This window comes from Heloderma suspectum, chromosome 2 (assembly GCF_057233095.1).
Source record: "Heloderma suspectum isolate Gila_16-S chromosome 2, 16-S_ref, whole genome shotgun sequence".
Lineage (NCBI taxonomy): Eukaryota > Metazoa > Chordata > Lepidosauria > Squamata > Helodermatidae > Heloderma > Heloderma suspectum.
In genome coordinates this window covers 394,643,142-394,670,059 of record NC_139459.1, presented here as the reverse complement: position 1 = coordinate 394,670,059, position 26,918 = coordinate 394,643,142, and the positions used below count along the sequence as shown (strand labels likewise).

At 46.5% G+C, this 26,918-nt stretch overlaps 1 protein-coding gene across 3 annotated transcripts; it reads left to right on the top strand.

The window, feature by feature from the left end:
- The first annotated feature begins 1,403 nt into the window (after positions 1 to 1,403).
- LOC146356495 (uncharacterized) lies at positions 1,404 to 22,848 on the top strand. 3 transcript variants are annotated; one of them, XM_084841202.1, is made up of 4 exons: positions 1,404 to 1,516; positions 6,032 to 6,112; positions 14,577 to 14,645; positions 19,749 to 22,848. In XM_084841202.1, exon 4 carries the CDS (start codon positions 19,775 to 19,777, stop codon positions 20,885 to 20,887), a length of 1,113 nt encoding a protein of 370 aa, XP_084697328.1. In that variant the 5' UTR covers positions 1,404 to 1,516; positions 6,032 to 6,112; positions 14,577 to 14,645; positions 19,749 to 19,774; the 3' UTR covers positions 20,888 to 22,848. The 3 variants fall into 3 exon arrangements, with proteins under 3 accessions (XP_084697328.1, XP_084697327.1, XP_084697326.1); XM_084841201.1 differs by lacking the exon at positions 14,577 to 14,645 and having other exon boundaries at positions 1,411 to 1,516; XM_084841200.1 differs by lacking the exon at positions 14,577 to 14,645 and having other exon boundaries at positions 1,411 to 1,516; positions 19,746 to 22,848.
- Positions 22,849 to 26,918: the final 4,070 nt, after the last annotated feature.

Here is a 26,918-nt window from a genome sequence, read left to right as displayed (position 1 = left end):
AAGTTAAATAAGCAGGGTGACAATATACAGCCTTGTCGTACTCCTTTCCCAGTTTTGAACCAATCGGTTGTTTCATGTCCAGTTCTTACTGTTGCTTCTTGACCCTCATACAGGTTTCTCATGAGACAGGTAAGGTGGTCTGGTACTCCCATCTCAGACCTGACTTACATTTAAATTGAAATAAGAAAATGAGCAGCAGCTACATGCCTAGTTGGCTGCTCTTGAACTCTAAAATGTTTTAAAATAAGGAAACTTGAAAGGTTGTCACAGAGAGGAAGGCCAGGATCTCTTCTCGATCATCCCCGAGTGCAGGACATGGAGTAATGGGCTCAAGTGACAGGAAGCCAGATTCCAGCTGGACATCAGGAAAAACTTTCTGGCTGTTAGAGCAATATGATAATGAAAGCTATGACCTAGGGAGGTGGTGGGCTCTCCCACCCTGGAGGCATTCAAGACAAGGCTGGACAGCCACCTGTCAGGGATGCTCTGACTTGGATTCCTGCATTGAGCAGGGGTTGGACTCGATGGTCTTGTAGGCCCCTTCCAACCCTGCTACTCTATGATTCTATGAAGCATGCAGCATGCAGCATCAGCCCTCCTAGGGTCTGGCATGCCCATGCTAGCCCGGGTGCTGATGCAGGGCCTGTTTGCCACTGGCCCCATCATCTGCTGCTCTCTGAATGGTCATTTGTAGGCCCTAAGATCCAGTCCCACCTTTAATTTCTGTCTCCCTCCAGCTCCTCCACTGGGAAACCCACGATGCCAATTCCAAGCACATTCTGTACAGAGCACAGAGACAAGAAAGAACCTTGAAACTCCAGCATGGGGACTAATGTCGCATGGGAGATGCTGTTCTACAGCCACAGATCTCTGGGGTGCCGCCTCCTATGACTTTGCACTGGCCACGGTCCGGCTCCCACAGGAAGGAGTGATGGCCACCAATTTGGATGGCTTTAAAAGGGGGTTAGACAAATTCCTGGAGGAAAAGGCTATCAATGGCTACTAGTCCTGATGGCTATGTGCCACCTCCAGGACCAGAGGCACTGAGCTTATGTACGCCAGTTGCTGGGGAACATGGGCGGGAGGGTGCTGTTGCGCTCGTCTCCTGCTTGTGGGTTCCTGGCCGACAGCTGGTTGGCCACTGTGTGAACAGAGTGCTGGACTAGATGGACCCTGGGTCTGATCCAGCAGGGCTCTTCTTAGGTTCTTACGTTCTCAAAGTGTTGCCATGGCTTCAAAGCGGCACAGACTGCAGCTGAAAGGGTTTGGGATAGGGGGGTTTCCAGAGGGGAGGGAGAGAGGGAGTGCGTCTGCCACTCAGTTCTCCAATGGTTAAATGAACTGAGCTCTGGTTCCTAGAGAGGCTGGAGATTTTTTAAAGTGCCTGTGTTTGCCTGGGTGTTGGGGGGGTGGGAGAGGAAAAAAATCCTGGAGGCTCCACCTTCCTCTTTCAGGCCTGCTGAGATCCCTTGGCAAGGAGGCAGAGGCTGGTGCATGGAGAGCACAAGACAAAAAGGTGCAAGGTTGGGGAAGCGGGAGCTGGAAGGATGCCTAGAATTTGTTTGTGCGGGGAGGGTTGGGGGGGAAGGAGGAAGACCCTTCCGTTCCCTGACTCCCTTCTCATAATGCTAGGCAGGGGTGTCGATGCATGCAATCTAGCTGCAATGCGAGGCCTGAACAACTGTGTGGTTCTGAGATCAACCTATTCCCCGTGGCATTTGGAGGGAGGGCCCCTGGGTGCAGAGGAAACAGAGAGAGAAAGAGGAGCTCTCCCCACAAAAGAGAGCAGGGACCCACCCACCATGCAGTGTATTGACAATGGCGCGGTCATCCTGCCATTCGCCATTGGAGTTCTGTCCAGTGCCCAGGGGACAGCGTGGGTGGGTTGTGCTGGTGCAGAGGAAAAGATGTTACTGGAAAGTGGGGGCGGGGGGGCAGCTGTGCTGTTTACCTGCACCCAGGATGGAGGAGAAGCAGCATCCTTGAATTTCCTTCCTCTGCAAAGAGCCTCGTCCGTTTCCAGTTGGAATTCCAGTTTCCAGTTGGAATTTCCTTCCCCTGCAAAGAGCCTCGTCCGTTTCCAGTTGGAATTCCAGTTTCCAGTTGGAATTTCCTTCCCCTGCAAAGAGCCTCGTCCGTTTCCAGTTGGAATTCCAGTTTCCAGTTGGAATTTCCTTCCCCTGCAAAGAGCCTCGTCCGTTTCCAGTTGGAATTCCAGTTTCCAGTTGGAATTTCCTTCCCCTGCAAAGAGCCTCGTCCGTTTCCAGTTGGAATTCCAGTTTCCAGTTGGAATTTCCTTCCCCTGCAAAGAGCCTCGTCCGTTTCCAGTTGGAATTCCAGTTTCCAGTTGGAATTTCCTTCCCCTGCAACGAGCCTCATCCGTTTCCAGTTGGAATTCCAGTTTCCAGTTGGAATTTCCTTCCCCTGCAAAAAGCCTCGTCAGTTTCCAGTTTTCTGATGGGAGTGATGCTGAAACTGACCAGGCCCTTCTTGGCCTCCTAGAGGGCTTTCTCCGTGGCCGCCTCTAGGTTGTGGAACTCCCTGCAGAGGGAAGCTATGTTCGTTCCCTCTCTCCTTCCTTCTGCCAGCAGGCAAAAAGACGTTTTCCATCCAAGCAGGCCTTTGGCGTGTAAGCGGGTCTGTCGGGTTGGATGCTGCTTTCATCCTGCTATTGTTGTGTTTTCAGTGGTGTTTTGGTGCATTGGTTTTACTCTTGTTTTGATCGAGTGTGATTTATGATAGTAAGCCGCCCCGAGTGCCGTTTTTCTTGGTAGAAAGATGGGGTACGAATCAAACCAAACAAATAAGGAATTAATAAAATAAAGCTCAAGTGTCGAGGCAAAAATGGGAGAAAACAAATAAACGCCTCTCCTCACCTGGACCTCGCAATCTCCAGGCATCCTACTGAGGGTACTGCTAAAGGAGGAAAAGAAGACAAAGGCTGCCAGCCAGATCTCGCTTCTCCTGCTGGTTTAGCAGCTGAGCATTCCCAGGGCTGCCAGTTTGTTTCTGCTGGTTTCAGCCTTGCCCATCGGCACCCCTCACCTTAGAATATCCATGGAGAAGGTTTTCATAATACTATAGCACGATACCTGAGCAATCCTCACAACAACCCTGTAAGGTGGGCCGGTGTGAGAGCCTCCCTGCACCTAGAAAACTGGTTAAAAAGTATGTATAATAATAATAATAATAATAATAATAATAATAATAATAATTCATTTACTGTATTTTGAAAACTTTTAGCTCACCTAGTCCCCAGAGAGGGAATTCAAAAAGGCAAAGAGATAAATTCTGTGATACTTAAAACAGTCTTCAAATCCCATATTAATAAATAACAATGACAAAAGTATATAGGAAGAGCAGTTAAACTTTCAGGCTTAAAAACATCCGAGGGCTATTAAAATTAAGGCTGGTCCTTAATTTTAAACCAATGCAATGAGAATGCAGGAGCTCAGCTATTGTCAGGAGCTGCCTCTTTTCAGCCTGCAACTCCTTTGCTGAGGGAACTGCCCTGGCTGCCTGTTCGCTACTGGGCCAGGTTTAACATTTTGGTACTAGAGCAAAACAACTTGGGAACAGGATACCTGAGAGAGGACCTTCTCCCTTACCAACCTGCCCGATCACTGAGGCCATCGGAGGTCATGTTCCTGTTGGTTCTGCATGGACCTGTGGTCCGATTGGAGTCTACCAGGAGAAGAGCCTTCAGTGTGGTGGCCCCCTTTCTGTGGAACTCCCTGCCTCTGGAGGTCAGGCAGGCGCCAACACTGTTGTTTCCTGAAAACAGCTTTATTCCAGGAAGCCTTCCCTGACTGACCAGCCACATTTTTTTATTGGTACTCTGTTTTTAAAAGAATAATTTTAATATGGTGTTTTTATTCTTTTTATCTTTCTATCATTTTATCGTGTATTGTTCACCACTCTGGAGTCTGTTTAGAAGTGGAGCAGTATATAAATGTTGTAAATAAATAAAATAAAAGAACTAATTAAAATGCTCAACAGAACACCTTGTTACAAGAGCCAACTTTTTAACATGTGGCCTGAAAAAGTGTTGGGATGTGGTGAATCTCTGTTGGCAGAGCATCGCACAAGGTGCGTGCAACCACCCCAAAAGGCTCTAGACCTTGTGGCTGCCCAACTAGCTTCATGAGCCCAGTGGGTCTGAAGTGGTGCTGTGCTGAAAATTTCTCCCACATTTTTTTCAACCATTCTCATTCCATTTGATAGAAGAGAAATTGCTTCCGAAAAGAAATTCAATGGTGAAGAAATTTCGGCGAAATTCTCATGGGTTGGGTTTGGGTTTCTTGGGCTTATCTTACTTAGGAGGTGGCCGAGGAGTGAGCACAGGTGTCTTGTTTTTCATTATATAATCATCTCTCTGGCAGCCTGTAGCCTCCTCAGCTGCCCAAACTTCAATTACAGTCCAGTAGGGGTAATTCCTCCTATGGGGCTTTTTCAGATCAGGATGTGCGGGCAGCCTGGGAGGCTGGGTGTGATTGTTGTTGTTGTTGTTCAGTCGTTCAGTCGTGTCCGACTCTTCGTGACCCCATGGACCATAGCACGCCAGGCCTTCCTGTCCTGCGCTCTCTCCCGGAGCGTGCTCAAGTTCATATTCATTGCATCCGTGATGCTATCTAGCCATCTCATCCTCTGCCGTCCCCTTCTCCTTTTGCCTTCAGTCTTTCCCAGCATCAGGGTCTTTTCCAGGGAGTTTTCTCTTCGCATTAGGTGGCCAAAATATTGGAGCTTCAGCTTCAGTATCTGTCCTTCCAATGAGCACTCAGGGTTGATTTCCTTTAGGTCAGCTCAAAAGTACCACAAAAAAACACATTATAAAACATCCTGAATGAGGCAGAACAACAGAAGGCTGTTTCATGGGTGGAGGGGTGCGGGGGAGAGAAAACCTTCAGGAAATTGGAGGACAGATTTTGGCAGAGCACTAACTCCACCGCATCCTGGGAGCTGGACACCACACTGCCCCCACTTGCATCGCAGTGGATGCAAACTGGGGGCTGGCCTGCCAAGACCATTGATGCTGTTGAAGCATGAAGACCCCCAAAACCCTTGCCAAAAAAGACCGAAGCTGTGCTACAAGCCCTGCCAGTGGGGAGCCCGAGCTGGGAGAAACTGTGGAGAATTTCTCTTCCCCCTGGAGAAATGCAGTGAAATTGTCTCCCAGATTTTTCTGCCCACAAGTAAGGTGGAGAATTTCAAGAGGCCCTTGGAGCACAGCTCTAGTCTGAAGTAGTGCATCAGATAGAGGGACAGCAGCTATCCAGGCACCAAGCCTGGTTGCCTTCCTGACCTGCTGTGAATGTGAATATTTTCATGGATGTGTTTTCCAGATGCAGGCCCATTGCACTGATGTCCTGCTTGCTTGCTTGCTTATTTATTTATTTATTGCATTTATATCCCACCTTTTTCCTCTTGCAAGGAACTCAAGGCGGCGTACATGATCCTCCTCCTCTCCACTTTATCCTCACAACAACAACCCTGTGAGGTGGGTTGGGCTGAGAGGCTGTGACTGGCCCAAAGTCACCCAGTGAGCTTCCGTGGCCAAGTGGGGACTAAAACCCAGATCTCCCGGCTCCCAGTCCAACACTCTCACCACTGCACCTCACTGGCTTTCTGGAATTCCCTGCTTATGGAATTCCCAGAGGCCTCTGGCTGCCCACTGTGGGAATGATAGATTAGAATGGCCTTTGGGCTGATCCAGCAGGAAACTGCTTATGTTCTTACGAGGAGGAAGGCTCGGTCTCCAGTCGGAGGTTTCCCTTCCATGTGCTGAGACAGGGCCTCACATTAAATGAGCTGATGGGTCTCATGCAGTGCCCCTGAGCTCAGCTTAATGTCTAGTCTGTTCACAAGCGCTGGGCGGATCCTGCTGGGTCCACACACCTCTGTCCTATTTACGGGAAAGAGATATATCATCGTATTGTTCCCTGATCTTAGTGGACGGTGCAGCAGCGGGTGGATTTGGAACACCTGCATATTTTGAGCTGAGAACTAACGACCCCCTCTCCTTCTTTAAAAGACATGCGCAAACCGGACCTTGTCTCCCGGCTGGAAGAAGATCCATTGGACCAGGGCTCTGAAGAAGGGGAGAGTTCAACAGGTACCTGCTTAGACGTTTGGTGGGACCATTTCGTGTCTGGGAGTTAACGGGGTACTTGGGTGAATTTTTCAGCTTCTGCTTAATCTCACTGAGGACAGACTGACCCATTAGATGGAGAATATTTCTGCTGGACTATGAATGATGTATGTATGTATTTATGTATGCATGTATGTATGTTTCTATACCACCCATTAGCTGAAGCCCTCTGGGTGGTTCACAAAACAAACTGAGAACCATAAAATATTGTAACACAGTAAAACATAATATAGAAACCCCAAGTTTAAAACAGAACAAACCAAAGTAGTAACCAAGAGAAAAGCCAGCAGCAGTGCAAAGAACTAAAAACACACACACACACAAACACACACACACACAAACACACACACAACACTGAGGGACTAAAACTGAAGGGTGTTGCACTCATGTCCTGCTTGTGGGTTTGCTGTTGACAGCTGGTTGGCCACTGTGTGAACAGAATGCTGAAATGGACACTTGGTCTGATCCAGCAGGGCTCTTCTCGTGTTCTTGTGTAAAACACAAGTAGGACACAAGTCTGCAACCTTCGTGCCAGGCAGACCCAATTACAAACCCAGCTGTCTATGTGTCTAATGACTGAATCTCCCAATACCGCAAGCCTGGGAAGGGGGGAAGCCTGGGAGGAGGGGGAAGCCTGGGAGGAGGGGGAAGCCTGGGGCAGGGGAGTCTTCACCTGGTGCTAAAAAGACCGTAATGCCAGTTGAGCCTCTCTGGGGAGGGAATTCGACATCTAGGGAGCCTACCTAGTGGAGGCTGGTGATTCCGATGTCAGTGGGGCTCCTTTAGAGTTCTGACTGGTTCTGGCTGAAACCCGGAGTGGTTCACTGCCCCAATGACATCAGAGCCACCAGTCTCCACTGGAGCCACCACTGAAAGGGCCCTCATCTCACCTCATTCAGCTGGGGCACCTGGAGAAGGGCTTAAGAAGAGCCCTGCTGGATCAGGCCAAGGGTCCGTCCAGTCCAGCATCCTGTTCGCACAGTGAGCAACCAGCTGTTGACCAGGAACCCACAAGCAGGGCTTGAGTGCAACAGCACCCTCCCACCCATGTTCCCCAGCAACTGCTCTACATAGGCTCACTGCCTCTGGTCCTGGTGGTGGCACATAGCCATCAGGACTAGTAGCCACTGATAGCCTTTTCCTCCAGGAATTTGTCCAACCCCCTGTTAAAGCCATCTTTAAAAGGGGGTTCTGAGGATGACTTAGGGAATATATGGAAGGAGACAATCAGATAATCCAGCCCCAAGCTGTCAAGGGCTTTGTAAGTGAATACCAGCCCTTGAACTTGCCCCAGAAATTGACTGCCAGCCGGTGCAGATCATAAAACTCTGTCATAATGTGATCATATTGGGCAGCTCCTGCTAACAATCTCGCTCGCTGCCCAATTTTGGACGAGCTGAAGTTTCTGGACTATTTTCAAAGGAGCCCCATGTATAACACACCTCCCTCCCCAGAGTTCCTTCTCTTCTCTTCTCTTCTCTTCTCTTCTCTTCTCTTCTCTTCTCTTCTCTTCTCTTCTCTTTTCCTTTCTTTTCCTTTCCTTTCCTTCCCTTTTCATTTATTAATAGTTTTATTTTATTTTTTTTAAAAGGGGGGTGGGAAGCAACATAGACACTCAATACACATCGTTACAACAACACACACAGGGATACACTTCGGCTCCCCTTACACAACAAATGCTTATTATTGTTCTCTACTTATCATAGTTGTATATCATACATTGAGTTCGCAGACATCATCTCATTTCTCTCCTAATTTTTAACAAAGAAAAAAGAGAGTTGACCATCTCAAAGATCAGAATCCACATACATAGATATCATTTTTCTCTATTTCTTGTACAAATTCTAAAAAAGGTTTCCATTCTGACATAAATGTAATTATTAATCCTTCTTTAATTATAATAGTAAGTTTTGCCATCTCTGCCAGCTCCATCATTTTCGTGACCCACTCATTTGCAGTCAGTATCATTTCATTCTTCCACTTTTGTGCATACAATAACCTTGCAGCCGTGGTCATGTAGAGAAAGAGGGTTCCCCCTTCTCTTTTATGTGTTTGTCCATTAGTCCCAGTAAAAAAAGTCTCTGGCTTTAATTCTATGGTAGTCTTTAATATTCTTTGAACTAGAGACTGTTGTTGTTGTTGTTCAGTCGTTCAGTCGTGTCCGACTCTTCGTGACCCCATGGACCATAGCACGCCAGGCCTTCCTGTCCGGTATTCGTTTCCAAAATGTTTTAGCTTTTTTACAAGTCCACCATAATGATAAAATGTTCCATCTTAGTCCATCTCCAGCATTTTCCAGAAACACCCTTATACATTTTAGACAGTTTACATGGTGACATGTACCATCTGTATAGAAATTCTCTTTAAGATTTGTACATGAGGTAAATTTTAGATCTTTTCCCCACACAGTTTCTCATTCTTCCATTAATATATTATGACCAACATTTTGTACCCATTTTATCATAACATCTTTTACTCTGTCTCGTACCTTAACAATAATTTATACAGTTTAGCAATAACATGTTCATTTGTACACAATGCTGATTCAAACTCAGATTCTATTTGTTCAAATCCACAATTTTCTTATCTATTTTGAACCTTTCCTTAATTTGCAAATATGAAAACCATTGACAGACATGACCTTCTTCCAATAAATTTTCCCTTAATTTTAATTTATAGTCCCCTTGTGACAATTCTAATAAATCATTATATCTTAACCATTTATGCGTGCTTTCAGATTCTCTTCTATGCATTGCTTCTTATGAGGATATCCAACGTGGTATTTTTTTTTTATAAAACCTTAATTTATATTTATTCCAAATTCTTAATATAGCCCACCTTATATAATGATTATTAAAATCTACATTCACTTTTGTTTTATCATACCACAAATAACCATGCCATCTATATCTCAAATTATGTCCTCCTACTTTTCAGCGTCACCCATTCTTTCATCCACACCAAGCAGCAGGCAGAGAAATAGGTTTTCAAGTCTGGTAATCCCAAACCACCTCTTTCTTTTGCATCTTGTAAATTTTTTATTTTAACTCTTGGTTTTTTTGCTTGCCATATAAACTTCGTTATGTCTCTCTGCCACTGCTTAAAAGGTAAATCCGATGTAATAATGGGTATCATTTGAAACAGAAATAACATTCTAGGTAGTACATTTTAATCATTGCAATTCTTCCCAAAAGTGATAGCTGTAATTTTTCCCATTTTAATAGGTCTTGTTTGATTTCATTCCACACTTTAACATAGTTATTTTGAAAAAGCATACAATTCATATTTGTCAGAAGGATTCCCAAATATTTTACTTTCTTTTCAATTTGGAAGCCTGTCTTTTCCATCAACTTTTTTTTTCTTGAACATTCATATTCTTTGTTAAGATTTTTATTTTCTTTTTATTAAACTTTAAACCCTTCCACTGCTCCAAATTCTTTTAGTTTTTTCATTAAAATTTCATTTCCCTTTAAAGGTTCTTCCAGCATGAACACCAAGTCATCTGCAAAAGCCCTCAGTTTATATTTCTCCTTTTAAATCTTTATTCCTGTAATTCGATCATCTTGCCTTATATCTCTGTTCAATAATTCTAGAACCAATATAAACAGTAAAGGTGACAATGGGCAGCCTTGTCTTGTTCCTCTCTGTATCTCACAAGGTTTGGTCAAGTCCCCATTTATAATGATTTGGGCTTTTTGATCAGTATATACCGATTTCACCCATTTTATAAAGTTTTCTCCGAAGTCCAATTCTTCTGAAGTCTTAATTAAAAATTTCCAATTGAGATTACCAAATGCTTTCTCTGCATCTAAAAAGATCAGAGCTGCCTGTTTTTCTGGATGTTTTTCCAGATATTCCACCACATTCAAGACTGTTCTAACATTATCTCTCATCTGTCTCCTAGGTAGGAAACCACTTTGATCCTCGTGTACAAGCTCTTGCAATACTTTCTTAAGCCTTTCAGAGTTCCTTTTCTTCATCAGAGCTAAACCGGGAAGTGGAGGCTGAAATGATACCATCCTTTATGGTCCCATCCATGCAATTCAGGCATGATTAATCTTTCCCCGCACCCCATCCCCAATAACCCTTCCCTATATCTGGGAGGCCCCTGCTGGAACAGAGATGATATATTCAAGATTTTATGGCCACCCATCCAAAAGGAGGAAAGGCAGTGAGAGAGAATTTCATGGCAGTGAGAGTGATGGTCCTGTGTCCAGAAGACGGGCATGAGACCATGCAAATCAGGTATGAAGATTCCTTACTCAATATTGTTCAGGGAAACCGATGGGAAATTTCCAGAGGGGTAGCCGTGGTATCATAGAATCATAGAATAGTAGGTTTGGAAGGGGCCTACAAGGCCATCGAGTCCAACCCCCTGCTCAATGCAGGAATCCAAGTCAGAGCATCCCTGACAGGTGGCTGTCCAGCCTCGTCTTGAATGCCTCCAGTGTGGGAGAGCCCACCACCTCCCTAGGTAGTCTGTGTCGCAGCAGAGCAAAGAGTGTCATGGCATCCTAAAGACAAATTTATTAGAGCATCACCTTTGTTGAACCACTTAGGATCAAATTCCATGCATCTGATGATGTGGACTATGGTCCGTGAAGGCTTATGCCATAACGAAGTTGATCGTCTTTAGGGTTCCACAAGACTCTTTGTTGATTGTGATGGGGGACTGTATGGCTTTTTGGGTTTCCCCCCCCTCAAACTGGCTCCCAGGAAACCAGGTTCCATCTGCTCACCTCACAGACAGAGCTGCGCTAAGCCTCGAGCACTCAGCACACCTACCAAAGCACTGATTTGGCTAACCACGCCCTGGCGCTTGTTAACATAAGAATACAAGAAGAGCCCTGCTGCATCAGACCAAGGTCCATCCAGTCCAGCATTCTGTTCACACAATGGCCAACCAGCTGCCCATGGGAAACACACAGGCAGGGCATGAGTGCAATAGCACCCTCCCACCCATGTTCCCCAGCAACGTAGGCATACTGCCTGATAATGGAGGTAGCACATAGCCATCAGGACTTGTAGCCATTGATAGCCTTCTCCCTGAATTTGTCCAATCCCCTGTTAAAGCCCTCCAAAGCGGTGGCCATCATTATGTTTTAAGAACATAAGAAGAGCCCTGCTGGATCAGGCCGAGGGTCCATCTAGTCCAGCATCCTGTTCACACAGTGGCCAACCAGCTGTTGACCACGAACCCACAAGCAGGGCTTGAGTGCAACATCACCCTCCTGCCCATGTTCCCCAGCAACTGGTATACACAGGCTCACTGCCTCTAGTACTGGAAGTAGCACATAGCCATCAGGACTAGTAGCCACTGATAGCCTTTTCCTCTGGGAATTTGTCCAACCCCCTTTTGTTGTTGTTCAGTCGTTCAGTCGTGTCCGACTCTTCGTGACCCCATGGACCATAGCACGCCAGGCCTTCCTGTCCTGCGCTCTCTCCCGGAGCGTGCTCAAGTTCATATTCATTGCATCGGTGATGCTATCTAGCCATCTCATCCTCTGCCGTCCCCTTCTCCTTTGCCTTCAGTCTTTCCCAGCATCAGGGTCTTTTCCAACCCCCTTTTAAAGCCATCCAAATTGGTGGCCATCACTACATCCTGTGGTAGCGAGTTCCATAGTTTATCTATGCGCTGTGTGAAGAAGTCTTTCCTTTTATCTGTCCTGAATCTCCCAACAATCAGCTTCATGGGATGACCCCGGGTTCTAGTATTTTGAGAGAGGGAGAAAAGTGTCTCCCTATCCACAGTCTCCACACCATGCATAATTTTGTACACCTCTGTCATGTCTCCCCTTTTATCCAAGCTGAACAGTCCTAGCTGTTGTAACCTTCCTTCATGGAAGCCCTAGACCAGGTGTGCAGAACCTCTGGTTTGGGTGCCAAATCTGGCCCTCTGAGGTTCCCCAGAAGGCCACACCCATTTCCCCCAACAACTGATAATTTGGTAGTTTCACGGCTTTTGTGTAGTTTTTGGCCCATTCTGAAAGGATGAAATTCATTCATTCATTTCATTTATTGCATTTATATCCCGCCTTTTTTCATCTTGCAAGGAACCCAAAGTGGCGTACTCTATCTATCTATCTATCTATCTATCTATCTATCTATCTATCTATCTACTGCATTTCAATCCCACCTTTTTTCCTCCAAGGAACCCAAGAAGGCATACATTATCCTCCTCCTCTCCATTGTATCCTCACAACAACAGCCCTGTGAGGTGGGTTGGGCTGAGAGTCTGTGACTGGCCCAAAGTCACCCAGTGAGCTTCCATGGCCGAGTGGGGACTAGAACCCGGATCTCCCAGCTCCCAGTCTGTCACTCTCACCACTACACTACACTGGCTCTCCTAAGTCTTTGTTAGTGGCAGGAAGAGCTTTCAGCCAAGATGTGCCAGCGTTATTGTTTTGTTTCTTGTCCCTGCCCCATTTGCATTCAGAACCTGGCTGGTGAGAGTTTCTCCAAATGGAATTCAGCCCTCAGGCTGAAAGAGCTTCTGGACTCCTGTTCTAGACTAATGCCTGAGGCAATCACATCTTCCCTCCTGGTCCATTTCCCATCTGATTTTTCGGTGTGTGTGTGTGTATTTACCCATACCCTGTGGTAGCACAACTGTCCAATTTCTGCAAGATTTTAAGTGATAATAATTGCCCACAGGCATCTGCTCATTGGAGCAAGGGGGTGGTAACCTCCAAGTTAGATTACTGCAGTGCACTGTATGTGGGGCTGCCCTTGGAGATGGTTCAGAAGCTGCAGCTTGTGCAGAATGAGGTGGCCAGATTGATTATAGGGAGAAGAACTTTCTAATGTGTAACACTGATTCTGGCTGGTTCTGCTGGCTGCCTGTACATTTCCGAACCCAATTCAAGGTGCTGGATTTGAGCTATAAAGCCTTACATGGTTTGGGACCACAATACCTGATGGAGCGCCTCTCCTGGCATGAACCAGGAGCTCAGCATCAGAGGCCCTCCTCCAGGTGCCTCCTCCCTCCCAACAATGGAGAGGGCCTTCTCGGTGGTGGCCCCCCAATCCCGGAATGATCTGCCCGGCGAGGCCTGCCTGGTGCCCACATTGTCATCTTTTTGGCGCCAGGTTAAAACCGTCCTCCCAGGCATTTGGCAGCATATAATGAGGTGTTTTTTAAAAAAAAAATCAGGCTCTAGATTGTCTTTGGTTGTTTGTTTAAACATTGTTTATAGATGTATGTTGTCTCTCTGTGTGCTGTCTGCTTAGATGTCTTTATGTAAATGGTTTTGCATTTTGTATAGTGCAGTTTTAACGGTGTTTAGTTTTTCTGAACCGCCCAGAGAGCTTCAGCTATGGGGTGGTATAGAAATATAATGAATGAAAAGAGTGACATGAAACTGCCCCCCGCCCCCCGGATTCCAGTCATGACATCATCCTGAGAGCGGCAACCACAGCCGCATGGCTGTGCCTTTCTCCTTTCGGCTGACAGCCACATGGGCCAGGCTCAGGACAGGACAGGAGGTCAGTAAAAGAGGTAGCAGGATCCTCCACACCAAAGGAGCTCCCTTCTGAGAGCAGCAACAGCACCTCATGCTGGGTGCGCCTGCCCCGTCTATCTCTACTCTGCAGTTCCCCGCCACACAGGCAGGCAAGGCCCAGCCAGGGGAAGTCAGTACATTCATCCTAGGGGTGGAGTGGGCGAGATTCCATCGAGCTCATCTGAGAGGGGCTGCAATGCAAGTGGTAGAACATGGACCTGGAAGAGGTGGCGAGGGTGGCTTTTTAGTAGACCCATTCAGGCCGCTGTATTGCCCCGGCCGTGGGCAATACTAACTCTTAGGTTAGAGGTGCCAAGATAGTGATAAATCAGATTCAAAGGTTTACTTACAAGGAGACTTTATTGGGCAACTTACAGCACACAGGCATACCCAATGGTTGGATCAGACAGCTTCTCTGAACCCAGAGCCATGGGTTACAATGGGTTTTATACCATACATGTTAGCAATGAGGCAGCACGACACTAGCAAGCACCTCCAGCATTCATTCCCAGCATAGGCTAGAAGTGTTTCGTTCTCAGCACAGCCACCTGCAGTGCAGCATAAACACACAGCTTCACTTCTCAGGCCCAGACTGATAAGGCTTTCTACTCATTAGTAAGGAATGCGCTGAGAAGGCTGTTATCGGCCCTTTGAATCATCTGCACATGCTGAGAGGCTTACTAACATTGCACCAATAATGAACTTAAGCAAGCATTGTGGATCTCTAGGCCCCTCTTACACTATAGAGGGCAATGCTCCTGGGGCCAATACAGCCGCGCCGTAAAGCAAATGGGCTGCAGTTTGATGAGCTCCCTCACGGTGAGGACGCAAATTACTGACTTCCCACCCTGTCCCACCTGGCATGGGCCCCTAGCTGAGTTCACTTTAATTTAAAATAAACCGATGAGTCGTTTTCCATCCCACAGGTGACGTCAGCTGAGTCGATGTGCAGGGGAGAACACAGGAACGTCACCCATCTGGGAAGTTGCTGCAGGGTAGGTGGGTGGGTTGTTTGTAAGGACAATCCCTGCCAGCTCCAGAATGTCATGGAATGTGGCGCCAGGCAACTAGGAGCACACACAAGGAAATAGGGCTATTGCGGGCGCCCGATTTGGTCCGCAAATTTGCTGGACTGCCGGCGCCCGCACTCCCCAAGCTGCGCCTGCTGAGCCACCCCCCAGCTCACTGGGCCCCAGTCCGCCTGCCCCCTGTGCTCGGTGACTGGCCCGAGGCTTACCCGGACCCATTTGCCTCTGTGCCGATCGCCATGTTTTTTAAAAACATGGCATTTGGCAGTATGTGCCCATAGACTTATACGCAAAATAGAGCTGTGAATCTTGCGTATAAGTCTATGTGTCCATAGATCGTTCCAGTCTCCCCTTCCCATTCCAGGCCAGTGGCTTGACAGGGGGAGGAAGGCAAGAGGCACTTTCCTCTCACCTGCCTCCTCCTGTCGAGCCGCTGCTTTCACCTAGCTGGGACGAGAGGAGGAGAGTGGATCATTCCAGTCTCTCCCCCCTGCCCCATCCTGGGCCAGCTACATGCAGGCAGGTGCTTGACAAGAGGAGGAAGGCAAGAGGGAAACGCCTCTTGCCTTTCTCCTCTTGTCAAACTGCTGCCCCCGTGTAGCTGGTTGTCAAGGGCTCCTTGGAGGCCTCTCTCAGTCTAATCCAGTAGCCAAGTCCAGACACAGACAAAGGGATTCTTTTCAAAGCTTCATTCCTCTTTTAGAACTTAACAACTCTACCGGTAGCAACTAGATCTGAGCAGCAGAGTACCTATGCCCTACGTTGGAACAGTTGGTCCCCGTTTGAAAGGGAATTACTGGCAGACCCCTGAACTTAAGGACTAGGGAGAGTCCCTCCCCTTTTCCCTTGGATCCTCTGGACGCAGCCGTTGTTTGCGTGCCAACCGGGCACTATGCCTCCTTTCCGTGCCCTCCATTTGGCGCCACTTTCTGCGTTGGCGTCGTACGTCCATCAAGTCTGCTTCCGGCGTTCTGTCACTCCCAGGACTGCTATCTAAGCTAGGAATGCTGGTGGGAGGAATCTCCGTCAGCTGTGGGCCCTGGGAAAGAGGAGCGCGCTCCTCTCCCAGGAGCGACTCCTCTTCCTCAGAATCAGAACTACTCTGGGATTCTATGGGCTCAGTGTCCACCCTGACATCGGTCTGGAATGGGAAGGGGAGACTGGAATGATCTATGGGCACATAGACTTATATGCAAGATTCACGGCTCCATTTTGCGTACAAGTCTATGGGCATATACTGCCAATCGCCATGTTTTTTAAAAATGTGGCAATCGGCGCGGAGGCGAACGGGTCCCGGAAAGCCTCGAGCCAGTCGCTGAGCGTGGGAGGGCTCGACTTGGGGCCCAGGGGCTGGCGAACAGGGGCTCGGCGGGCACTCAAAGAACCTGAACGGGGGCGCACCCGCACATCCCTGCAAGGAAAGCGCACAGGTGCGTTGTAGCGGCATGCGCTATGTGCACAAATGACAAGCATAAATGACTGTGTAGCGCTGCCCCCGGAAAAATTCCTGTGGATGCCCATGAAGAGGCCCCCAACATCATTTGGCCTGCAGAAGTCTGCGTGTGCGGGTCGCCTTCTCTCCCCTCCACCCAGTTTAGTTGCCCAACCCTGCCCTGAACTTATTCCTCTGAGCAATCAAGTCATAGGAACACAGGAAGCTGCCTTGTACTGTGTCAGACTCCAGTACTGTTGACAATTGACTTGGCAGTGACTCGCCAGGGTTTCAGGTAGGATTTTTTTCTGCCCTGCCTGGACAGACTGGGAATTGAACCTGGGACCTTCTGCATACCAAGCATGTGCTCTACCACTGGGCTACGGCCCCAGCTCTTCTACTCTCTTTCCCTGTTTGGGGCTACGTACCTGCCTGTGAACTGACCTTTGCTGAGGCTTGAGAGGAGTAAACAGGGAGAATTAGTTTAGTGAAGGAAAGTTCATCATAGATGTCCCAGCTGCTGAACCCTGATGCAATACCTGCCCCGATTAGACTAATAGATGATTGATGGATTGATGGATTGCATTTTTACGCTGCCTTTCTGAAACCAGGGTGGTTTACAAAATTTCAGAATGTAAAAATACCATCATCAGTAAAGAGAGCAAAACGTCAAAACGATCTTAATAATACCCATAACAACTAAACCAAGTTAAAAAGATGCATCTTGACCACTTTCCTGAACACACAGAGAGTGGGAACCAGTCGCAGCTCCAGAGGGATCACAGTCAAGAATTTGGGAGCAATGCAGGACAAAGCCCTTTCCCATGTGGCTGACAAGCAGGCCTCTGAAAGAGAGGGTGTCTCCAAAAGGGCCTCTCCAAAAGGGCCTCCCCCAGATTAATCGCCACTCGGAGGCGACCGCCTATCCAATGCAGGGCAGGAGAAGCACGGAGGGGACCATTCCCTCCACGCTTCTCCTGCCCTGCATTTTCAGCTAGACATCCGATTTCGGCTGTCTAGCCATGGGACAGCGGAGTGGGGGAGGAGGCTGCTGGATGACACATAGGGTGTGTCGTACCGGCATTTCACGCCCTCCCCGCCCTGGAACACCCCTGGAACTCCCCGTTTCAGCTGCTCCGTGATCCTCTTCTGCACACGGAGCACGGGGCTTTTCTGCACTGCCTGTGAGGCAGTGTGGAAGGGGTGGGGGAAGTTGGTTCTCCAGGGACCGACCTCGGAGTGTGGGCACATATCCTATGGCCATTGAGCCGCTGACTAGTGGCCATAGGATTTCTCCCTCTAGGATAAAGCCAACATCTTCAGTTGAGCCCGGAAAACAGTTGGCAAGTAGTGCAGATCTTTCTATATTGGGGTGATGTGATCCTGATTAGGGATGTCAGAGAAATCCACAACAGATTGAAATGAGTTCAGATTTCTATGATTCCAGCTTTTTCCAAATCACATGGATTCCATGGAGTTGTGGACTGTTCCCCCCCTTTTGGGGTGTGTCAGGGTTCCCCTTATGACCTGGACCCCCTGAGCAACTCATCTCTTGCCCCTTAAGAGTCCCACCTTCCTTATTTTACCTTCCCCTTTCCAAAACAGTGGGGCTGTAGGAGTGGGGTGATTGACACTCTAGACACAGGGTTTAACCACAACAGTTTACTGGTCAATTAAAGCAAGCAAATCATACCTGAAGGTATTTACCCAATAGAGCCGAGTGATACAAAAGGCCTTAAGAGAAAAAAGTTGCAAAACGCAAGTTCCTGTACCTTAGCTGTACTTAGACTTCTCCAGGCTGCTTCTTCCTGCTTTCTTTCAGGCTCTAGTCTCCCCAACTCTGCTCATACTGCTCTGGTCTTTCTGACTCTCTCTTTTCATACCCTCCTCCCTCAAAACCAAAAGTACTACTTCAAACCTGAAGAAATGAAACTTAAACCTAAACGGGGAAATGAAACTACTCCTCTCAGGGATACCCCCTCCCAACAAAATAACTCAGGCCTCTAAGCCTGACCCTTTCGCCCCTTTGCCTCTGTAGGCCTCAAACCTTCACAGGGAGATTTGCACAAAAGCACATATGCACAAATGTGTACTTGCTCTAATGAGCATTAGTGCTAATGTGCATTAGCGCTAATGCACATTTGCAAACAGTGACAGAATTCTTGTACATACCCCCTCCCCATCCAATTCTGTCAATGAGCAGACAACAGAAAGAAAGATACCTGACAATCTGTGAAACACAGACAGAAGGGATTTAACAAAATCCACACATCCTTAATCACAACACCGTGCACTGGTTGCAGGCGAAATACAAAATGTGGTTCAATGTAAGCAAGTGTAAAGTGATGTACATTGGGGCAAAAAATCCCAACTTCAAGTGTAACCTGATGGGATCTGAGCTAGCGGTGACCGACCAGGAAAGAGATCTGGGGGTTGTGGTGGGCAGCTCAATGAAGATGTCAACCCAGCGTGCGGCTGCTGTAGAAAAGCCAAACTCCATGTTAGGCAAAATTAGAAAAGGAATTGAGAATAAAACGGCCCATATCATACTGCCCCTATACAAAGCTGTGGTGCGACCACACCGGGAATATTGCATACAGTTCCGGTCACCATACCTAAAAAAAGATATTGTAGAGCTGGAAAAGGTGCAGAAAAGGGCAACTAAAATGGTCAAGGGGCTGGAGCATCTCCCTTGTGAGAGATGGTACAACAGCTGGGATTGTTAAGCTTGGAAAAAAGGAGGGTAACGGGAGGCATGATAGAGGTGTATACAATTATGCATGGTGTGGAGAATGTGGAGAGGGAGGCATTTTTCTCCCTCTCTCAAAATACTAGAACCCAGAGTCATCCCATGAAGCTGATTGGTGGGAGATTCAGGACAGATGAAAGGAAGGACTTCTTCACATAGCGCAGAGTTAAACTATGGAACTCACTACCATAGGATGTAGTGATTGCCGCCAGTTTGGATGGCTTTAAAAGGGGGTTGGACAAATTCCTGGCAGAAAAGGCTACTAGTCTTGATGGCTATGTGCTACCTCCACTACCGGAGGCTGTGGGCCTGTGTACACCAGTTGCTGGGGAACATGGGTGGGAGGGTGCTGTTGCGCTCGTGTCCTGCTTGTGGGTCCCTGGTCGACAGCTGGTTGGCCACTGTGTGAACAGAATGCTGGACTAGATGGACCCTTGGTCTGATCCAGCATGGGTCTTCTTATGTTCTCTACTGCAGCCAAATTGACAAGAAACCTAAGGCACTGCATCCCCCCCCCCCAAAAAAATTGGTCTTTCTCTTGTTTCTGTAGACTTATTGCTGTTCAGACCCCTCACTTCTCATTCTACAGAGAGAGGAAACTGATACCACAGCTCTATCATGGGGGTGGGTGGTGGGTGGGGGATAAAACATCCGTGCCTAGAAAAATCAAGGGGGGAATTGACAAAAACGCAATTCATGTTATTGTCTGGGAGTGGAGCATATTTGAAAAGTAACCTGGGTTTCAGCAGCGGGGGCATGGAGAAGAAAGGGAAGAATCTTTGAGACGCTGAAGTAAGAGCAGCTAACTTTACTTGATCCCTGAATGGAGATTCTAGGTTCTGCCATGAACTCCTAACTGGATTTTCTTTTTCCTTTCTTTTCCAAGTAGGTGATGAGCAGGGCACTGAGAATTATATGGAGCTCTCCGTGGTACCCTCAGAAACAACCCAGCATGAAGCAGGAAAAGAGACATATGGAAAACAAAGGGGACCGAAAAGGCCTGAAGGAAACCAATCGAAGGATAGGAGTAAGCAATGTTCTCCTTCTCTGGGTGCTGATGTCCATGAACTCCTGATCCCAGAAGATCACAAAGGAAAGACAAGGGAGAAGTGTCCAACGTGTGGGGAAATATTCAAACGTAAATCGGACTTAAATAGACATTGTACAACCCACACAGGGGAGAAACCATACAAATGCATGGAGTGTGGGAAAAGCTTCAATCGGAGTCAACACCTTCTGGTCCATGAAAGTATCCACACAGGGGAGAAACCATATAAATGCCTGGAGTGTGGAAAAAGCTTTAGGAATAGAGGAAACCTCAACAGACATCAGCGAATCCACACAGGGGAGAAGCCATATAAATGTATAGAGTGTGGAAAGTGCTTCAATAACCTTACTTCACATTGGAGAACCCACACAGGGGAGAAGCCATACAAATGCACTGTGTGTGGAAAGAGCTTCAGTATGAGCAGTAGCCTTACTTCACATCAAAGAATCCACACAGGGGAGAAACCATATAGATGTGTATTGTGTGGAAAAAGCTTTGGTATGAGCAGTACCCTTACTTCGCATCAAAGAACCCACACAGGGGAGAAACCCTACAAATGCATGGAGTGTGGAAAGAGCTTCATTCAGAGTGGTAACCTTACTTCACATCAAAGAACCCACACAGGGGAGAAACCGTATAAATGCATGGAGTGTGGAAAAAGCTTCAGTCAGAGTCAATACCTGATTGTCCATGAAAGTATCCACACAGGAGAGAAACCATATAAATGCATGGAATGTGGAAAGTGCTTTAGGAATAGAGGAAATGTTAATAAACATCAGAGAACCCACACGGGGGAGAAACCATATAAATGCATGGAATGTGGAAAGCGCTTCATTCAGAACAGTAACCTTATTTCCCATCAAAGAATGCACACAGGAGAGAAACCATATAAATGCATGGAGTGTGGAAAGAGCTTTCGGAATAGAGGAAACATTACTAAACACCAAAGAACCCACACAAAGGAGAAACCATATAAATGAATGGAGTGTGGAAACAGCTTCACTGATAGCAGATGTCTTACTGCACATCAGTTAATTCACTGAAGGGAGAAACCATATAAATGTATAGAGTGTAAAAAAAGCTTCACTAAGAAGACATCTTTTATTTTACATCAAAGAACTCAAACAGGGAAGAGCATAAGAGGAGCTTCTGTCAGAGCAATACTCTTTACATGAAAAAAAATACAAGAGAAATTTAGTGTGGAAATGACTTCAGTAATAGAGAGAGCCTTACACTGCAGGAAAGAAGCCATATGAATGTATAGCCTCTATACATCCTATGGAGTGTAGAAAGGGTTTCAGTCAGAGAGCACATTGAGATTCCAAACTAGAGCCCTATGCGAAGGATGAGTGAAATGCATTCTGCTATTATAACCAGAAATTGGGGGAGACCATAGGTTCTACAGCTTCTATTCATAAAACAGCTCAACAAATTGATCTGAAATTTGGCAGTCTTGATGAGGTAGTTTTGGAAATAGTCTGTGCAAATTTTGAGATAGAAAGGGTAACACTTGGCTTATTATAGAAATTTAAAGTTTGATGAGTAACCTCCAGCAGTTTGACTAGTATTTTCTTTTTTCTCATAGACTTTGCTGGGGTAAAATTTTAACACCCATTTTTTCCATGTGCTCTGCATCCTTTGGGAAACCTTTGTGTGTGTGTTAGGTCAAGGGGAATGTCTACTATGTGCTTTGCCCTAGTAGTAGAGTAACATGTTCGTAGTTTTTATTTAAAAAATGCAATTTCGCAGCCCAATCTACCTTATGGAATTCATAAGGTGTCCCGGCACACATGCCAAGTACACTTCTGTGTTGCCTATCTAATGCGGGAGTGGCCAGTGGGCGAGGATAGAATGGGAGTGAGCGTGTCTGATTACCAAAGAGACAGGAAAGAAAGCAGGGGAGGAAAGCAATTAAGGTGGGCAGTGAGGAGTGAGGGAGGGAAAGCGATGAAAGGTTTGGGGGAAAATAGGAGCCTGAGCATTAATTCTACTGTAAACATATGTTATTTATGCTGTTCTTGTTATACTGAGTTGTCTACATCAGAAGAAGGCAACATCATGCCCATGGGTACCAGTGGACCCCGGACACCATTCTTGGCACCTACCAAGGTGGCTACCCCCACTTAAAACAACAACACGTTTTCTTACTAGCAACTGGAACTGCTGTGAAACAGGTTTTTGTGGGCTCAGAGAACTGTGGGCTCAAATGAGTTAATTAGTGTGTTGGGGCTCCGCCTCCACTCAGTCTTTTGGGCACGTTACTTGTCCTTTGCCACGCCTCCCATGGCCGCCATTTTGTGGTGGTGCCCCAGGACAGCTTCTCAAAATGCCAAATGTGCCCACAGGCCAAAAAGGTTGCCTACCTCGATCTATATAATTCCTGTTCACCTGAAATATTTTGATCCTGTTAGTAAAATAACTTCTACTCCTATTCTTAAGAAAAGTCCAACAGTGCAATGTTGCTCAGACAGAACCCATGTTAGAACGATTTAAACACCCCCACCGCTAGGAAATATGAGGGCCTTGAAAACAGCGAAAAATCTTAACTGGTGAAATCTAACCCACCCACGTACCCACCCCAGGAAGGTGATGTCTTCATTGAAAATAGTGGGCACTTTTGAATGGTTTCACTCATGTCTCTCCTGAGTGTCTGAGGTAGGTTTGGGGCCTCTTTGCAATATAGGTCTTGGCTCCTTTTAGCAGTAGAAGTAGAGTAGTTTCACCTCCTCCTTCATTTTGCTTATTTTTACCTCAAAACCACAGTGCTGCTGCTTGGCTTTTACCACCCTCCAACCTTGCACCCCATAAAGGAAAGGGGCTGCCAGTGGGATTTGTGATTAACAAAACAATTTTTCAGAATTATGGACATCTTTAGAGTAGTGCTAAGTTTCCTGAAACCATCAGTATTTCTTTATTGGAATAAACGTGTGTTTTAAGAATGTATGTTAAAGCGCCGTTGTGTGAGTTCTTACCCTTCTAATTTTGCAGTCCTATGTTGGCAGCCTTGCTGGCTGGGGAATGCTGGGAGTTGTAGGACTTTCGTCTGTCTAAACATGTGTAGGATTGTGCCGTAAGTGTTGTGTAATATCATCCTGTGATATTTCTTCCTTTTTCCACTGTCTGCTTGAAGACCGCCAGTGGGGGAGAGGCCCACTCTCCATTGCTTCCAAGAACTGTTTCTGTCAAGATGGTTTTCTTCTAATGTTTGACTAAAATCTAGCCTCATGTAATTTAAGCCCATTAGATCTAGTCCTGCTTTCAGGGGCAGTAGAGAACAACTCTTTGCCCTCTTCTATGTGACAGCCCTTCAGATAAGCGCTATCATGAGTTTTCTCTGTTTCCAATACTGCTATCATCTTTGCTGCCCTTCTTTGAACTTGTTCCTGTTTGTCGATATCCTTCTTGAAGAGCAGTGCCCAGAACTGGGCACAGTACTCCAGATACGATCTAACTCAGGGGTGCAGAAGGCCACTCTCCCAGTTTGTTTCCTCCAACCACCGACCGTTTGGCGGTTTCTCAGCTATTGTGCAGGTTTTTTCCCCATTCCAGAAGGTTGAAATGCCTCTTCTGAGGCACAGTTATTGACCTGCAGGGTGGAAAAGGTTCAATACCAATAGTTTAAGAAGCACAGCCAAAAAACAACAACACCCCACTCCGCAGGACAAAGCCTGCAACACCACACTTGAAACTGTGTTCTGGAAAATGAGGATGAGATGGAATGGGAAAAAAAATGCTAGGAGGGGGTAAGAGAGAGACGTTTTTTAGTTGGGTGAAATGTTTGGGAAGGAGTAGCTGGGATTTGGCACTTAAAGAAAGGAGTAAGACAAAATAAGTCCATACGACATTGCATTCCCCAACAAACTTAGCTTGATATTTATTTTTCATTCTGGCATGAATAAGATCTGGTAAATTGTTAATCCTTGTCTGTCTCCCCTGGAATTCACATTAAGGGGTTTCAAACCCACCCCCAAAATATTCATGGTAGGATCGTGACTCTGTGTGTGTGTGTGTGTGTGTAGAACATAGACTAACAGGGTAATTTCAAAATATATTTAGAGCTAAACTAATATATTTCTATTTCAGCTTCCACCCTCATCAGTAGCTGTGATCTTTTTCTCCCTCTCTCATTTATTTATTTATTTATTTATTTATTTATTTATTTATTTAATTTATTAATTGCCCATCTGACTGGTCACCCAGCCACTCTGGGCGATGTACAACCCACCATAAAACAATTTAAAACAATAAAATTTTACCATAATTTTTTTTTTAAATACCCTAACCCACCCCAAATGCCTGCCTGAACAACCACGTTTTTAATGTACGACGGAAGCTCATTAAAGAGGGGGCATGACGGAGTTCCCTAGGGAGCTCATAATACTAGAACCCACTGGGGTCACCACATGAAGGTGATTGGTGGGACATTCAGGACAGACAAAAGGAAAGACTTCTTCACACAGCGCATTGTCAGACTATGGAACTCACTACCACTGGATGTAGTGATGGCCTCCAGTTTTGATGCTCTAAATGAGGAGTGGGCAAATTTGTGCAGGATAAGGCTATCAATGGCTACTATTTCTGATGTAGTGATGGCCACTAATTTGGATGGCTTTAAATGGGGGTTGGACAAATTCCTGGAGGAGAAAGCTATCAATGGCTACTAGTCTTATGTCTATGTGCTACCTCCAAAACCAGAGGCAATGAGCCTATGTACACCAGTTGCTGGGGAACATGGGTGGGAGGGTGCTGTTGCACTCAAGCCCTGCTTGTGGGTTAAATGTTAAATGGATACCAAGAGTGGCAGTTTGGAATGCTTCAGATGACATGACTTGTAGTTAAGGAACAGGTGGGAATCTGGAGGTTTGCAATATAAGTCTGTTGACAATTGGATCACTTTCAATATCGTTGCAAGACATTTTAACCCACCTGCCCATAGTCTCTCAGTTGCTTCTAGGTGAACAACAAAGGGACACTGGCATGCTTGACAAAAAGGAAAACGTCTGGATCTACAGACTCAGAACTCTTGGTCCAAATGGCCTTAATCTGGAGGAGAATTCATAAGCTTTCTGCCACTCACACCTCTGATTTTTTTTCTCTCCTTAGGAATTTTCATCTCCCAGTGTTCCAGACTTCCACTCTTGGTATCCATTTAAAATTAGGGATGGCGGAGAATTCTGCCACAGACTCTGGGGCGGGGATACTTGGAATCCCCCCCCCCGGAGTCCATGGTGGAACGGACCACCCCACCCAGCCACCCTGTGAAGTCCGACCCAGCCAGATCCTACCTGGCACCGCTGGGTCTGGGTCCGGCCAGGTCCATCCACGGCCAGTCTTTGAACGTGAATGACGTCCTGCCTAGCGGATGCCATTTGCATCCTTTCCCCTTCCCGTGATAGGCTACGTAAATCTTTACGTAGCCTATCACGGTAAAGACCAGGGACGCAAATGGCATGTGCTACGCCATTTGCGTCCCTTCCCCTTCCCGTGATAGGCTATGTAAGATTTACGTAGCCTATCACGGGAAGGGGAAGGGATGCAAATGGCATGTGCTATGCCATTTGCGTCCCTTCCCCTTCCAGTGATAGGCTACATAAATATTTACGTAGCCTATCACGGGAAGGGGAAGGGACGCAAATGGCATGTGCTATGCCATTTGCGTCCCTTCCCCTTCCAGTGATAGGCTACATAAATATTTACGTAGCCTATCACGGGAAGGGGAAGGGATGCAAATGGCATCCACTAGGCCGGACGCCATTTGTGTCTGAAGACTGGCCGTGGCTGGAAGTCCGGCTGCAGCCAGCTGTGGCCAGAAGTCCAGCTGCGGCTGGCTGCGGCCGATGGCTCTATGGAGTTGCCGCGGAGAGGATCCAGCTGGGGAGGAAGTACATCACAGCTACTGATGAGGGTGGAAGTGGAAACATTTAGCTCTAAATATATTTTGAAATTACTGTTGTTAGTCCGTCTTTCTAATATATTTTAAGACTGAATGCATCCATACTGGTTCCAGAGTATCCTTGTTGCTTTGCTGTTGTGCCACTTTACACCTCCCTCCCTCCCTCTTCACACACAATATACACACACTCAGTCTCTATCTTTGTGTAAGCATGCATGTGTAAAGATCATAGAATCATAGAATAGTAGGGTTGGAAGGGGCCTGTAAGACCATCGAGTCGAACCCCCTGCTCAATGCAGGAATCCAAGTCAGAGCATCCTTGACAAGTGGCTGTCCAGGCTCATCTTGAATGCCTCCAGCGTGGGAGAGCCCACCTCCTCCCTCAGTCATGGGTTCCATTGTCGTATTGCTCTAACAGTCAGGAATTTTTTCCTGATGTTCAGCCAGAATGTGGCTTCCTGTAACTTGTGTTAGTGTTACCAAATGAACTATGCAAAAAAGAAAAGACAAAGTCTCCCGAGAACAGCTCAAAACAAACTTTCAAGGTGCAAGAGACCTTACAGAACTGCACTAGACCACTAAGATCATTTTATACAATGTTTATCAATAAAGTACTGGATGGTACACATCAAATTATAAAGGGAGTGAATATTTCCAATGTCTCTTTATCATTTATAGACAACTCCTAAGGTATGTAACACACTCTAATAACAAACTCTAATGGAGGCATTCAAGATGAAGCTGGACAGCCATCTGTCAGGGATGCTCTGACTTGGATTCCTGCATTGGGCAGGGGGTTGGACTTGATGGTCTTGTAGGCCCCTTCCAACCCTCCTATTCTATGATTCTATGAATGATGGATATTGTTGAAAGGTTGTTTCACTTCCTGAATTGTTTCGCTTCCTGAAAAAAAAAATTATATATATATATATATATATATATATATATATATATATATATTTCAATAGTGTACTGGTCAATAAGGCAAAATAGCTAATTATGGTTAAAGGTTAGAAGTGAGCTAGTTCTTCTAGGAGAAAACACCAATACTGTATTGAAAGGAGAAATTCAACCCCCTCTTCCCAAAATATCTTAGGGCACACTCCTATGGCTGCTAG